Source organism: Anas platyrhynchos, chromosome 6 (genome assembly GCF_047663525.1).
Source record: "Anas platyrhynchos isolate ZD024472 breed Pekin duck chromosome 6, IASCAAS_PekinDuck_T2T, whole genome shotgun sequence".
NCBI lineage: Eukaryota > Metazoa > Chordata > Aves > Anseriformes > Anatidae > Anas > Anas platyrhynchos.
In genome coordinates this window covers 7,879,083-7,894,884 of record NC_092592.1, presented here as the reverse complement: position 1 = coordinate 7,894,884, position 15,802 = coordinate 7,879,083, and the positions used below count along the sequence as shown (strand labels likewise).

Genomic DNA, 15,802 nt, shown 5'->3' with positions numbered 1-15,802 from the left:
ACATTTTAATTTAATCAAAATTACACTAACCTTACACTAAAGCTAAATATTTTCTTGGAAAAACATTACATTCCTAAATTTTATAATGATAACTGCAATAATATTATAAAACTTGTGTTAAAAAAGAGGGAAGTCCATGATGATGACATCTGCGTGAAATTTTGTAGCCCTCAAACATTGTTTTTAGAATTACAAAGACATGAAACTTGTGCTGCTTAAGCTGAAGATCAATTTTCTTCATAGAAACCTACGTTTATGTACTATTTCCTTTGTGCATTTTCTATGCTTAACTTGGCCCTTAGTAATTAACTTAAACATCATTGTATTTCTCACTTTTTCATGTTAAACTCATTCAATTTTGAGTCACATTTCTCATTTCAAGTGTAATGGACGTTTGATGTGGTGCCACAGTAACTTAGCAACTATCAAGTAGCATTCAGGACTTTGTTCAAAGTTAAGTTCGTTATGTTTCATTAACTGTATACAGCTAGTAGAACTACCAGGGAAAACCTCTGAATGAAAATAGGAAAGAAGGGCACACAAATTCAAAATAATTTTGAAGTGCACACAACCTATTTTTCGCATTCGGAAAGATAAACAAAATTTGCTACTGATTTCCAACTGATTTCCTTTACTGTTCACTGAAAACATGCAATGCATTAAAATAAGTCTGAGTGAGTAATTAGGATCACCAGGTCAACTACACAATATTAACATACAGTTGCTACTCGGAAAATCAATGCTCTTTTTTCTTGCCACTCTCAGCAGCCTTGCTTATTTTGCATATGGTTGCATGTTTAATGAGTGATCCTTCTGTAAGTGTCTGCAATTAGCACAATGATGATTAATAAAATAAGTCCTTTAAAGCTCCATTTAGGCAGCAGAACTGCACAATCAGGTATAATTAATTCATCATTAATAAATCATGGCTGATTAACTAATCTGTTGATTACAAGCACATTACTGCATAGTATCCCACCTGAGCTCTGGTGATTTTTCTACCCTTACCACAAAGAAAGACTAAGTAGCAGCAAAGTACAAAAAGAAAAAAAAAAAAAGCTTCAAGCCACAAGTATATTGGTTTGGTCAGGAAATTTAGATAGCAGATATATCTAAAATTTACACGGCTTGGTTCTTTATTAGTCCCCCTGGGTAATAAATAAGTAAAATTAATATTTATTAAATGCGGACATGTGAACAGTAATTGCTTCTTTAGTTGATTTATATTCTTTAAGTGCTGGAGTGTTTTTAAAGCACCTCAGATTCTGAGATTCACTCTTTGCATACGCCAGCAGGAAAACAAGTTTCCAGTATTGCTCCTCAAATGAATCCAAGTCACTAGCTGGAAAGTGATCATTTTTCTTTACAAGAAGGCAAGGTCAAGGCAAAATATGCCATTGCAACATTGCTGTTGAACTGCCGTCATTCCTGTGTCTTGCACATGATGATTCCGTGTTTGTAAATCAAATGTCACATCCCTGATCTTCAGGCAAGACTGAATACAGAAGAACATGCATTTCAACTTGGAAATCTGCTTACCGTCTTGCTCTCAATCTTCGTGGTACATTTAAATCACATTTTCAATATGTAGCTAAGCAGCTACAAGAACCAGAAACTTTTATTTTAAATGAATCCTAGGATTCTCACACTGTTACTTGCCTTCAGCTGCTTGGGCTTAAGTAAAACGTAAATTACGAGTTGTGATAGAATTCAAGATAGCTGGAAAGATGGTAATTTGGCACAAGTTCCTTATCATTTATAAAGGACTGCATATAATATCCAGCTGTTTCCACAGTATGGCAATGCCTTTGAATTTAAAATATATTATCCTGAAAGATCACAAAAAAGAAGAACTAATTCAGTTTAGGATAAAAGTGATTTGGAATGGAAAACAGATTTTAGCTAGAGTAACTAAAACAGTTACTTATTATATCCCTAATAAATCCTAAGAAAAATGAGAACACAAATGGAAAAAGTGACATCTGAAGCAGTATGCTCCATGAAGAACATTACAGAAGAAACTTTTAATTTAGGAGCAAATATTCAGTCTTTGAAAAGTAAATATTACATTAACCAATAAAGTTTTCTTTAAAATTTCAGCTACTTTTAAGTGTATCGCTATGTCAATCTCTTAAATCTTTCTGTTAAAACTTTAAACTACTGACTAAGCAGCAGTACTATTAGCCACTGCAACACCATTTGTCTTTGGAAGATACTGTTCATAAAAGAGAACCATGAAGCATATTGTTAAACCTTTTATATTTGCTTCATATTTTAATTCAAGTAAATTAACAAGCATGAGGAACATCTCAAGATGTGGCAGAGAGGATTTTTTTTCTTGGAAGGATGACAGATTTTAAGGAGAATAACTGAATACGGAAAAAGTTTGATTGTTTTATCCATCAGGTAAGTTTACAAATCAATCCAGGAGACAGAAATGGCTTTTAAAACATAGAATTCGGAAACAAATGAAACGATCATTTTAGAGCAGAAAAATGAGACAGCTGTCCTTTGACAGCTTTCTGAAATTAGTGCACATACGAAGTCATCAGAAGAAAGTGAAGAAAACAATATCAGGGATCTTGAAGTTTAGAAGTGAACGTTTTCAAGCACCTTTTAAAGGTGGACAGTAAGTAATCAAAGATTCTTGATGACCATGGTGATTCAGTGTCTAGAACTAAGATATAATCAACACAATAGGAATAATATGAAGGTGTGAGAGATGAAACTGTTAGTATCAGTTTCTTCATAAAGTCAAGTTTCCTTTCAACACAATAGCAAATTGCCCCGCAATTTCAACTCTTCCATCATTACGCAGTGAAATCTTCAACTCTCCTCCACGGCGAGAACATTGAAAAGCTAAATAGAAACAAGAATTCAGAGTTAAAATTCTAGTATATAATACAATTTTATTTTTTTCTAAATGCATGAAAATTCAGGCTAATGATGCCTCTGTCTCCAGAAAGCAAGCAGCATCAAGTCAGTCACTGTACCAGAGACAACCTGGATCAATTGTCTTTATGGATGAAGATTAGCTGAGGGTCTATCTCAGACAAGAATATACATATATGTCACATACAGAATGTGACAGAAGTAATACGTAGTACTAAGCAATGAAGGATGGTTTGCTGTGGTGCAGCCAGCTAAGTTTCTTTTGCATGTTTAGGTATGTCTTGAATGCACCCATTCATGGGATACAGTTTCCATAAGCAAGAAGGAAGAACACTTATCTGTGAAAGAACAGTGAACCACTTTTCTAGTACTGAACTACAATTAAATAAAAGGTTCAAAGCATGTTTTGGGTTAAAGGGTAAATAAAAATGAAGTACCTAGTGGTCTAGGAAGAAACATAGACGCTGCTTCAGCTGTCACAAACTGAGAACAAATTGTTACGTAGACAGGAAAAGATATTGATTTATATAATTCTGAAAATATCACTTAATACAGCCAGATAAAGTTTACAGAGAATAGCTTTCCACCTGTGAATAATCACAAAGCTCCATTTTTGCTGAAGCTGTTTAAGCCATATTCAGGTGGGAAGATAACGCTTAGCTAGCATGTTGAGTCTGTAGTCTTGTTTCAGTAGTCCAATTTTAGCTGCATAATTACTTGATCAGCAAATGCTCTCGTTAAGAAGTCATCTTGCAAAGGTTAGAGTTTCATATCATTTTGTTTTTGTAAAAGGCTGTAAATGGATGAGACAAGCCACTGATGTTCACAGTCTCCCTACTCAATGAAATTCCAATGACAAAGGTTGCTCAAAGCAAACAACCTTTTCCTCACAATTCCCCAATTTGTAATTGGGTAGAGACTGCATTCAGTTCCTGGCAGAGTGCAGGATCTCCATCAGACGGCACACACACCATATGCTTTAAGATGGTTTCTCAGCCACAGCTGACTAGAAAGCTCTTACTTAGAGCAGGATATCAGATTCCCAAGGCTCCAAAACCAGTGAGAACAGGAGCTCTATAATAATTGCTACTGATACTTTCTGGTCTTCTTTATTTATAGAACTACTGGCTATCATTTGTAACTTATCAGAGCAATACCTATTTATGGACTAATGACTTTAATTAGAATACTCCATACCATGATAAATTTGATAAACTGTTATTGCCAAGTGTGGATACACAGCTAAACCTTCCCCACCTCCTTGTGATAGCAGATTTAAAGAAAAGAGATAAATTATTTCATATCTTCAGAGGTTGCCTGATTTTTGTTTTTCTTTCTTTAAATGTGGAACTAGTTCTGTCTGTTTCATGGCAAGATTACTGAGGTTATTTTGATATTGGTCCATTTTATTTTACTTTCAAAGAAACCTCCAAAATACAAGGAAAAAAAGACAAAGATTTTATGCAAGCCTGTATGTAAATGGTACTTGATCTTTTCTTTCTCTCACACAGAAACAATGATACTTCACACTGTGTCTGAAAGGAAACAGACCTGCATGGAATATTTCATTAACTAGATGATTTTATTTAATAGCATTGTCTTCAAAGAGATTCAAGCATCTCTGATGTACACACTCACTTTCTGGAACATGCAGTTGTTGCACATCCCTCCCATGTGCGGATTTACCAGGAATTTCTCATACTACACACACTATTCCCAGTATAAACACAAATCTGTACATTCTGATCTGTAGAAATAATATATCACAGCCGAATTCAGTCTCTAAGACTTTCTCTAAAAAAAGAAGGTGGACAAATCTACTGACTGATGGAGGGAAACACTTTGGCAGAAATATTATACTTCTGTGTAAATCTAATGTAGCCCTAGGGAAATAGAACACCTACTAAAAATAAAAGCAGTGAATTCTATCAGTCTGTATGCTGAGATTAACTGGGAAAGATGAAAGCTATGACTGTAAATGTGCAGAACTCTTCACTTCATGGGACTTAAAATCAGCAGAAAAAAATAAACACATATTTATTCCACCTTATGAGGCAACTTATTCAAAAATTGTGAGGAGACTAAAAAACTAACAGACAGGACCTTATGTTGAAAGAAATTCTGGCAAACGTTTCTAAAAGACAAGCTTACATTTGAAGTAGGGGGGCAAAGGATCTATCCCACTCCCCCAAAAAACTCACAACTAAAATTTCTAAACCTGTTCTGTATTGGAAAGGAATCACAGAAGTTAGAGGCAACAACAGGAACCATACAATAAAATAATTTAGTTAGTTGAAGTGAAGAGGTACAGAAAAGACTCCTCTAGCTTTACCAAATACAAAAAAACCTGCCCTGGATCAGGCCCCTTGTCTTTAAAATAATTTGGAAAGTCCTATAATTTGTTTGGATATATCATATTGCTCATGTAGGTTTATAAATATCATAAAGCTACATGAAAGACTGAATACTGTGAAAATTGCTAAATAATGTAAATATTGTATTCATTAGCAATTGAAATCTAACACCTGATAGGATAGATTATTTTTTTTTTAAATATAGATATATTTCAGGGACTCTTCAAATGAAAAAACGTAAGGACTGATAGTGAATTCTCATTTAACACACCTTAAACACAAGAATATTTACATACCTCCAGGAAAAATGATTAAAGCATTTTACCTTGTAAAAAGAATTGAAAATTCTCTTTGTAGTTGATAGGAGTTGTCAGTGTTTGACAGTTTGGTCTAATAAAAATAGAAGAGAACCTAGACACAGGATATTATGTCTGATACTTCAGCGGAGATGTAGCTGACCTCCTCCTAGAGGTCCCAAAACTCAGAGAGAGCTGACAATACATGTAATGTTCTTCGTTTTTATACCATTTCATATCTAATCTATTTTGGAACTAACAGATCTTTCATTTGGAAGAAAGCCGTAATTCTTGCAATAAAAGATATCAGATATTAAAAAAGCTGTTGTGAAAGTTTCTGAAGAGTCAAAATATGCTTTTATTTATAAATTTTTGGTGATAAGTTATCTTTTATAAATAATCAAATTAAAAATGGAATTTGTACCTGCTTGCTATCAGTAACATTTTGAATATGTATTTGTGTATATAGGTAATCTACCACAAATACATTTGCTACTTTACTAGTGATGTTTTCAGTAACCTGTAAGACAAATATATATTTTTTTTGCAATATTATTTATTGCTGCTACTGATTACTGCCACTACTGATTTTATTTTTATTTTATATACATAATATACACACACACTTCCTTTTGTGGTAATAATTTGAAAAAGATTGATATATACTTGCTTTACTATTCATAAGAAGACTTCCCAGTGGCGATTTATTTTCACCTGTACTAGAGTATTTTTCATATTTCATATGCATGAAATATGAAAAAATCTAGCCTGCGGGAAGATGGGACTTGTTTCTTCCCCACTAAAAATACTAGGGGAGTAGATTATAGTATAAATTGCCTTTGCTGCTTGAGATAGTTTCTCTAAAAGAGGAAACAGCATGACACATATGAAACAAATGAAAACATAGAAGTAGAAAGTACCATATAAAAATACAGACAGAATTTGTGTCTGATTGTTTAGAGAAACACTGCTGACAGGTGTGAAGGAAGACTTTCAGCACCTGACATTAAAGACTGAAATCAACAAATCTTATGAGAAGATTGGCTACTGGCTAGTCCATAAAGATGCAATACCAAAGACGGTTGTTCTTCAGAAAATATTTTTTCCTCAACTTTATGATAACTATCACAGATCTGTATGATGTAAATGCAAATATGACCTTGGAACAGACTGATAAACGTTTCCTTCAATCCACGATGGAGAAGGTCTCAGTTACCGTGGATTATCATGCCAAGCTATGGAGGGCTAACAGATCCTTTAAAGAGATTATCATTCAAAAAAAGTCCACTCTGAGATTCATTTGGCTAAATATAGGAAGGCTTATATTCAAAGTGGCTGTTTGGAAAAGCATTTACAAACAAGAGTCCAATCTCTGATTAGACTAGGTATTACCAATTGTTGCCGAGTGCACAAAAAAATAGTATTTCTAACACAGTCATCACCACCCACTGAGAGAGACAGGACTACTAGGATATCATCTAAAGCTTACCAAGCTTCAGCCATGATGAAAGGTCATGACAGCTAAAATACAAAAGCTGAGATCAAAAACTAATGAGAGTTAGGATCCAGAACTGACACTTCAGATTCTATGCAAACATGGTGTGTCACGTTGGTAGGCAGGAAACAAAACAATTTTTTAAAGATTATCTCTCACAAAATTATTATATGTTATTCTACTCATGATGGGAAAATGGATAGGGAGTTATTACTGTTTTGGGGTTGTAATTTTATTTAATTTAAAGCTGGTAGCTTTTAAATAAATGGACAGCTTTCCAAGATGACAGTCCCTCTTACCAAGCATTTCTGTCTTCCCCAGCTGCTCTGACCAGTAGCTGCTTAAAACAGCATGGGCAGATCCTGAAAAGAAATTAGAACACAAAGTACAGAATTACATTAGAATCACTATTTTACAGAGCAATCACATTCAAAATGTAAATACCATATAAAAATCAAGTGACACCTGTGTGCACTTAAGAGTAAAAATGCCTAGGAGTCTGCAGAGCAGACAGAACGTAAAGCTTTGTCATTTCATTTATTTATGATCAAGCAGTATTACTTCCTCATCCTCTGACTTCAATGGAAATTTTGCGTAAGGGCTTCAAAATGAGGCTCAATTGGTAGGAACAACAGACACTACAGATTAAAATACTTGAGCCAAAGTATTGACTTTTGGTAAACAAGTGAAGTTTCCTAACAATGGAATCTCAAAATATTAAGCTTAATAATACTATTCATCTAAACATAATGTTATTCAATTAAACACCAACAGCTACCCATAAGGAAAAAAAAAAAGAATCTTGGATTTTTTTATTTTTTAAGAATAGGTAGACAGAAGTCAATGTGCAAAAAAGAAAGAATTCCCTCTCTTAACAGTTTTCACAAGCAAACCTCTGTTTTTTTTTTCAGTCTTGAACACTAAGTATCAGGATGTAACTCACGGTGGTCTTTTAAGATCTCACTACAGCCTCTGGAAGACCAACTTATTGTTTCCTGAGTGGCAGATGGCTTAAAAATGTAGAATGACTTATTGGATTTTTAGCTTCAGTATACATTAGCAGCTAGGGGCAAAGACACTCTGCTGGAAACCCAACTGTGAATTAGCTATAATTATCAGGGCTCTGGGACACCAGGACATGTAACAATTAAGAAATTCTCACAGAAGAAAGATAATACAAAGTTGTATCACTTACAAGTACAATTCAGCAGTATAATAAAGAGATTGGTTTCTATAAAAGAAAGGGTGATTGCAGGTGCAAGACAAGCAACTGTGAGCTACAAGCCTAGAAAATCTCAGAGATTCAGGGAACATGTAGCTTTTCCTACATAAGAATAATAATCTTCTCACAAAACTTAAGGAACAAGCTCTGGGATCAGATACATCCACCACTCTGTCCCCTGGTTTAACAGTAAAGCAGGATTACAAGTTTAATAACTGAAACATGGCCTGTGTTTACTTGCAAACCTTTCTGCTAGAAAAGCAGAATGACTACCATTATTCCAATAAAGACCTACTTCTATTTAGCAAAACACTTAATGAGTATTTTTGACTAAGTTCTCATCAGACTAGCAATTAACCTGTGATTAAGGGGTACCTAAGCAAATAATATTACTTCGATCATTCTGCAGCAAATATTATCACATCTATGGAGCAGAACATCAAAGGAAGACTTCGAACTAGTGTCTCTGCCTCTAAAAATATACCTAGCTAAGTTCTTATTACTTGCAGCACTGAGAACACACACAATAAAATGTTCTTAAACCAAGAAGCGATTTCAGCTGAAGCACAAAATAAACAACACTGAAAGAAGTGGATATGAACTTCTGCAGTACTTGCTCAATACCAAAGCATTCTCTTGCTTTTCTGTAATTGTAATACTTCAGGGAAAAGATCTGAAAAAAAAAAGAGGCAGGAACATCTGACCTGGCTTCCTGACAGCAGGAAGCTGATTTTTTCTGAATGAGGTTCACATCAGTCAAAGTTTTCCTGCTGTCCATAGAAAGCAGTAATTTATAAGAGAGACTCTGAAGTACTAATTCATGAAGTTTAATAAGAACATTTTAACTGAATTGAAACAAGACTAATTCATCCATGATGCAAATACATACCTGTAACAGGGTCTTCCAGAACTCCATACCAAGGTGCAAAATATCTGGAGTAAAAATCACGGCCTTTATCTTTTCCACTGGAGTTTCCCTTAAGAGTGAGTATGAGTCCTTTCACCTTTCCAGTCTTTTCAGCTGATAGAAATTGTTGTGCGTTCACTTGCAGTTTTTCTAACACAGACCTTGAATTTAATTATAGAATATTTTAAAAATTAATTTCACACGAGTTCAAGTATTGAAAAGCATCAGAAAGCTACAAAACTGTCTTCTCTACAATCTCAAAACAGCCACAACAAAGTGTTGGAGCAAATTGTTCTCCCAATGTCTTTTGACATAAGACTACCCTGAATATACTACACTCCTAGTAAGCAGAGAAAAAAGGCCAGGCCATGTATTTCCTATTTCTGAAAACAGAAATAAAATGCCCAGAAAAAAAGCTCTAGAAATATACACTTTCATTTCTGTTTTTCCATCACTGGACAAAATATTTCATCACTACAGAATGCAAAGTGTAAGCACTCCACATGCTTCCAGAAAAAGGAAACAACTAATACTTTTCAGATCTTCAAAGAATTGTAAAGCACTCTATAACAGTCCCAATTCTCTCAGTCTCTGTGAAGCTGCAGATACCTCCCTAAAAAATGAAGTATTGAAAGAGTAAAAATACTGATATTCAGCTGATTTTTTTGTTTAAATCTCCCCATTACCTCACTCTATAAACAGTAGTTTGGCCAAATTTCAAGTAACAATTGCAATTTGACCTGATTAAAAAATTTAGGCTTGAACAATATATATGTATATGTATGTATGTGTGTGTATATATAAATATATATATATATATATATATATACACACACACACATATATATATGTGTGTATGTGTGTGTACATACATATATATATACATACATATATATATGTGTGTATATATATATACATATATATATATGTGTGTGTGTATATATATGTGTGTGTATATATATATATATATATACACACACACACACACACACACACACACAAATGATATTCAACAAGGAAATTCAGGTCTCTGAGATTAACAAATGCTTTGAAATCAATTGAATTGGAATTTCCTCTGTAAAGCTACTTATGATGCTGTAAGGAATGTGTAAGCAGATTACAGTCAATTGGGCATGTGAATCCACGGCATTCTGTCGATGTGTCTTGTCTCACCATGAGGACCTCTATAGCTCTACAATTAATAGTTCTTCAGCTGAGAAGCTAGACTCCCAGTTTAGTTTAGTTTTGCTGGTTCTGTAAACTTACACGGGAAGATTACAGAATTATTTAACATGAGAGTTTAAATTAGAGTTTTTAATCTCCAACTGTTTCTAAAAAAAAGTAAGTAAACCTAGCCTATATGGAATAGTGGTTAAATGAAAGGAATCAATTTCTGCATGCTTGATTCAAAAAGTATCACAAACCTTTCATAAGTATCACTGAGGCGGACCAGGAGCTTCTTTGTGTCAGGAGAATAACGGAGATCTTGAACAATCATGTCACCAACAGCTGCCTGGTAAAAAAGAGTTAAAGGAACAAAGAAAAACAGAGTCATCTGAATATAAAATATCTCCTTAAAATATTCCTCAAACAAATTCTCTGCTAGAATAGGGCTCATGCAAGGTCTTTGATGCAGCCCATGAGAACACACATGCAAGAAAATTAAATTCACTAAGTGCATGAATGGATATGGGCAGGTGCCAGGAGCTTCATGTTTGTCAACTTGGAAAGAAATCCAGAAACTAAGAGCAGGGCAAGGACACCAGAGTACCCTCACATACATTCACTGAAATACATGCCAAGCACCGGCAGTGGAAGACAAAAAGGTTAACTGCAGCATTTTGGAGAATTCCATTTCTTGAACTGCAGAACTTAAGAGTTTTCAGGTTTTATGAATCTCTATGAAGTACCTCAACCAACATCATGTTGTCACTGTTCAGCCATTTTAATATACAAAAATAAGTATAGCTAATTTAAATGTATTTCTAAGAGTATTTCTACTTACCTTTATTAACTCTCCTACTTCCTCAAGTGCCTAAAGCAAAAAAAAAAAAAAAAAAAAGAAAAACTGTAAAAGATAGAACATGTATGCCATACAGCTATCTGACTACAGATAGGTAGATATATATACACCCATGCAAACATAAACACAGGCTTTCCTTGAAAGCCTTTTATAAATAAAATTTTGACTCACCTGTGGGTAGGTTGAATAAAGCGGTAAGTCCAGGACAATATGATCTTTCTCTCGTCTCGTTTTTAATTCCCCACTCAGAGTGACAAAAGTAAGAACTGAATTTGTGTTTTCTAGAGAGACACAATATTGCAACATTGTCAAGCATAAGAATTTAAATCTAAATTATTATAGCTTTTAGCCTAATACATTCAAAAAAGTTATACAGCTAAAAACCTAATAGCTACAGTAAACCTGTATTCCAGGACAAAATTCCCAGCTAATTTAGTAAATAAGCTGCTGAGACTAATGAATACAGCAACTGCCAGTAAGTCTTTCCTGTATATACCTAGAATAAATGGGAATTTCCTTTTATCAGTAACGGAGATATTCCCTATTCATCAAACTCTACTGTACCTCTCTGAAATGGCATTTGCATATTTAGCACTAGTCTTTAGTGATGGCAGGACATCAGAATCCTAAATGCAGACATCAGACTACAAGCTTACAATTAATAAAAAATTATAGTAACAAATAGCTTGTAAACATACTTTGTATGTGAAACAAAACAGCAGCTGAGGCAAGTGTAGCATGACCACACAGAGGAACTTCATTGGCTGGAGTGAACCATCTGAGTCCAAAGCAGGAACCTTAAAAATAAAGTTTGTTATTTAGTGGAAGAGGATTTTTTCCTCTTCAATTTATGTCAAAAACTTTATATACAGTAAGGACATTTAAGTTAAAATGCATGCTGTAATCAGTCTCAGTCCCAAACACCCTTTTAGGAATCTATTTTGTACTGATTTTTGGAATAGCCATTGCTTTTGAGCCAGGACTACAACTTGAGTCTACAGAGGAAAGCTACTTTGTTATAAGGACAAAGAATTTGCAGAGTAGAGAAGCTCCTTGCTTACAAGTGTAAAACAAGATTTTTCCCCATGAATAAAACACAATGCACCAGTAAAGAGTTTTGCTGGTATAATGGAATTTACACCTCAGCTAGAGCAGTTATGACTTATTTTGTTTAAACTACCAGTTAATAGTGGTAAAAGACTAATGTATTCTAACCATTTATTTCACTAAAAAATTGATTTCAATTGGTTGATTAAAAAAATTCAAAAAATCTAAGATAACTAGATGCTAACTCAGTACCTTAATCTGAAATCTGTCTTCAGGATAACACAGCTGCAAAGTGAGTAGAATCAGCATACTGAGAACTAATCCACAAAGCAATTCTGATTGGGCTCTGTGTTTGATATTTTTTGCCTTTTTCAGCATCTACCCGTTTCCTCACCCCACACATATACAAGCCCTACCAAAGAAGAAGAGTGAATTCTGTCCACTCAAACTGATCAAATAAGCAGCCTTAAGCGTTTGTTTGTGCAATTCCACATTCCTTGTTTTTGATGGAAACCTGTTTTTTTCCGGTACTGGCTCCACAGTCAGTTTCTAAGACTTTGTGCAAACTCAAAGAACAGCTTACAGTTACCCTGGTGATGATTTCCTGAACAGCCAAGCCAGATTCTGCTCACTCTGCAGTCCTGTGCATACAGAATAAGCCCTGTCTCTCTTCTGGATGTATAATAGAACTATCTCAAGAGATAATTAGTAGAAATAGAAGTATTAATTGAAGGATCTTTGCATGGCACTTTCAGGAGATTTTCTGTATACAGCTTGCTTACTTAGTGAAAGATACTAATACAAATGTTCTAATTTATGAGTGTTTGCATATTATAAAATTAATTTGATATGCAAAACAAGTACTTTAAAGAATCCATGTGCAAAAACCTTAATATTATTATTGTAAGATGCAACTCAACTCCAAGATTTTGTTTTTGCTGTCTTACAAACTAGCTTATTCCTTATAAATGAACCCACAGTATCTTCTTATTCTTTTGAAAGCAATATTGGTGCTCAAACAGAACCACTCACTTTTGGTGAAGTCATCTGCAGGGTGCAGTTTTCTGATGAAGGCAGTTTCAGAAAGATTCATTTCTGTTGCAATTTTTTGGTGCAAACCTTCATCCAAGTCCTAACAATGAAGTGACAAATCCATTTAAAAGCAGTCCATAAAAAGCAAAATCAAACTGTCAAATAAACACAGTCATCCCATTTTTTATTGTAATAAAGCAGATTCATTTTTAGTTCAATTTTTTGCATTTCCAGCATGTATTCTGTATTCTGTAAGTTCACAAATCCTTGAACTACATGAAGAACAAAGTTACAAAAATACTAAACTCAGACATTTAATGAGTACATCTTTTTTCTTAATTATGATGAAAGTCACACTGAAGTAATTCTGAACAATCAAAAACTAACTAAAACCTCCTTCTGTAACTCTGAAAAATCAATGTCAGCAAAGGGTATGTAGTAACAGCTAGGGCAATGGCCAAGGCAGCTTATCAGCACTTACTGCTGTACCCTCAATACTAGTCTTTGAACATGCTAAGTCAGTAGAAGTTGAGAGATAAACTGAAAAAACAAAAATGCTGGGCTCACTACATTCCGCTCTAACTGCCTGCAGATCTCAACCAGTGAACATTGATACTGGGACACATGAGTTGTAGTGACAGTATGAAATTTCACTTAACCCTTGTTCTGTTGTTCTTTCCCCACAATTATGCAGACTGGCCAGGTATAAGCATCTGGTCTTCAAAGTACAAACAATGATGTACTAAATGGACCTGAACAAGTCCGAACTCCGGCGGGTTGAACTTTGCCCTGCTAACTTTACTTATTTCTCTTAATAATTTTAATCCTTTAAACCAATGATCCCACATTATAGATATGAAACAACTACCAATGGGCAGAATAGACCTATCCTTGCAGAGTTAATTCTATACAATTAAACAACATCCTAACCTTTTACAGTACCAAGAGTCTCCTTTATTCCAGGAAAATAATTCTTGCTGTTAATTACTCCAAAGATGCCAAACCAGAACACTGACCAGAAAAATTTTTATTAGTATTAAAATTCTATTGAAATACTGCCATCCTGTGGCACTTCTGAAACACAGCAAGTTTGCTTTGCCATTCTTGCTTTACTGGCAAGTTTTTGTAAAGCACCTGCTGTGCCTTTGAAGGGAACAGAAACACTGCTGTTACCTGCACCGTATGTTTTTGGAGCTTAGAATAAGACTATTAATTAGAATGTCAGCTTTAATATGACACGGAAGCCTCTAACCCTGTGTACTGTAAAAAAAAGTCAAAACTTCAACGTGCCAAAGGCAACATGCAAATTGCCCACAACACATTAATGTAATAAAGTAAGATTAATATAAAAATGCAATTAGAAGCTTATAACTTTAAGTTAAGTTAGTTCTGAGAGGGAGCAGTTAGATTTCAAAGGGCTACAATGCTTCTGAAGTGAGATACTCCCTATCACAACTTTAGCTGAGCTGGTTAAGTATACAATATGGTACAAGATCTAGACAGGATTGCAGTGATTTAGGCAGGATTCATGTGGTGAATGACTATTTATATTTTTATACTTAAATTTTGAACAAGTGATACCACACAAAATACAAGGCGTATAAATTTCTACTCTTATTTAGTAACTAGGTTGTGGTAGAACTTGTCAACAGCATATCAACTTGAACCATTTGTTCAGAACATCTTCATAAAGAGAACGACTGCTGTTGAATGCCGCAGAACTACCAGTCTGCTCTGAAGTGCTCCAAGCTGTTTGCTTAGACCTGCCAAAAGCTGAGCCCGGCATGTTCAGTGACCCAGATCCAGTCCTACACATTCCCCTCACACACACTTTTCTTCCACAGGAAAAGCAAAGAAACAAATAATAAAACTTCAACCAAGAATAAAATTATTGAATATTGATTCTGTTATTTGGTACTGAGCACTCAAGTTAGGAGTGGTAAAAAAACACTGCAGTCTCTCATACATTTTTTTTTGTTTTTTTAAACTTTTTTTTTTAAAACTTACATTTTCGAGCAGACAAACTGCCGCAGGGTTTCCACAAAACGGCCGGTTTGTAAAAGCATCAACCGTAAAAATAGGAATCTGCATTGCTGCTTGCGCCTATTTAGCTTTACGCTGATTACCTCAGGGTGCTTTCTAACCCGTTCTACCCCGTGAAGGGAGCCCAACTCTGAAGTTAATGTTTCCCTATCGACAGGAGGAGCCAGCGGGGTGCTGCTCGTCACTTCCGAGCACATAGAGGGCGCCCAACGGCGGCTTGGATTCATGACGGCAGATTTTAACCTCTGTGTGGCGTCCTGCCTCCCTAACCCACGGCGGGAGGGACACACGCCCGACAACCCGACCGGCCACGGCCGCCTGAGAGAGGCGATACCCGCGCCGAGGCGACGGCAGCGCTGAGGCGATGCCCGCGTGAGGCGATGCCCGCGCGACCGTTAGGGGGCGACCGTTAGGGGCGCACGCGCCCCTCTCTGAGAGACTTGGCGCCAAGCCGCCGCCGAGCCCGCCCGGCGCAGCGCGCATGCGCCCCG

At 35.4% G+C, this 15,802-nt stretch overlaps 1 protein-coding gene across 1 annotated transcript; it reads right to left on the bottom strand.

Moving 5' to 3' along the window:
* Window positions 1-2,242: 2,242 nt before the first annotated feature.
* PBLD (phenazine biosynthesis like protein domain containing) lies at window positions 2,243-15,761 on the bottom strand. Its single transcript, XM_038181376.2, has 9 exons — window positions 15,276-15,761; window positions 13,269-13,368; window positions 11,888-11,986; window positions 11,361-11,470; window positions 11,172-11,201; window positions 10,591-10,679; window positions 9,149-9,327; window positions 7,337-7,399; window positions 2,243-2,859 (listed from the first exon to the last, which is right to left on the bottom strand). Exons 1-9 carry the CDS (start codon window positions 15,357-15,359, stop codon window positions 2,747-2,749), a joined length of 867 nt encoding a protein of 288 aa, XP_038037304.1. The 5' UTR covers window positions 15,360-15,761; the 3' UTR covers window positions 2,243-2,746.
* Window positions 15,762-15,802: the final 41 nt, after the last annotated feature.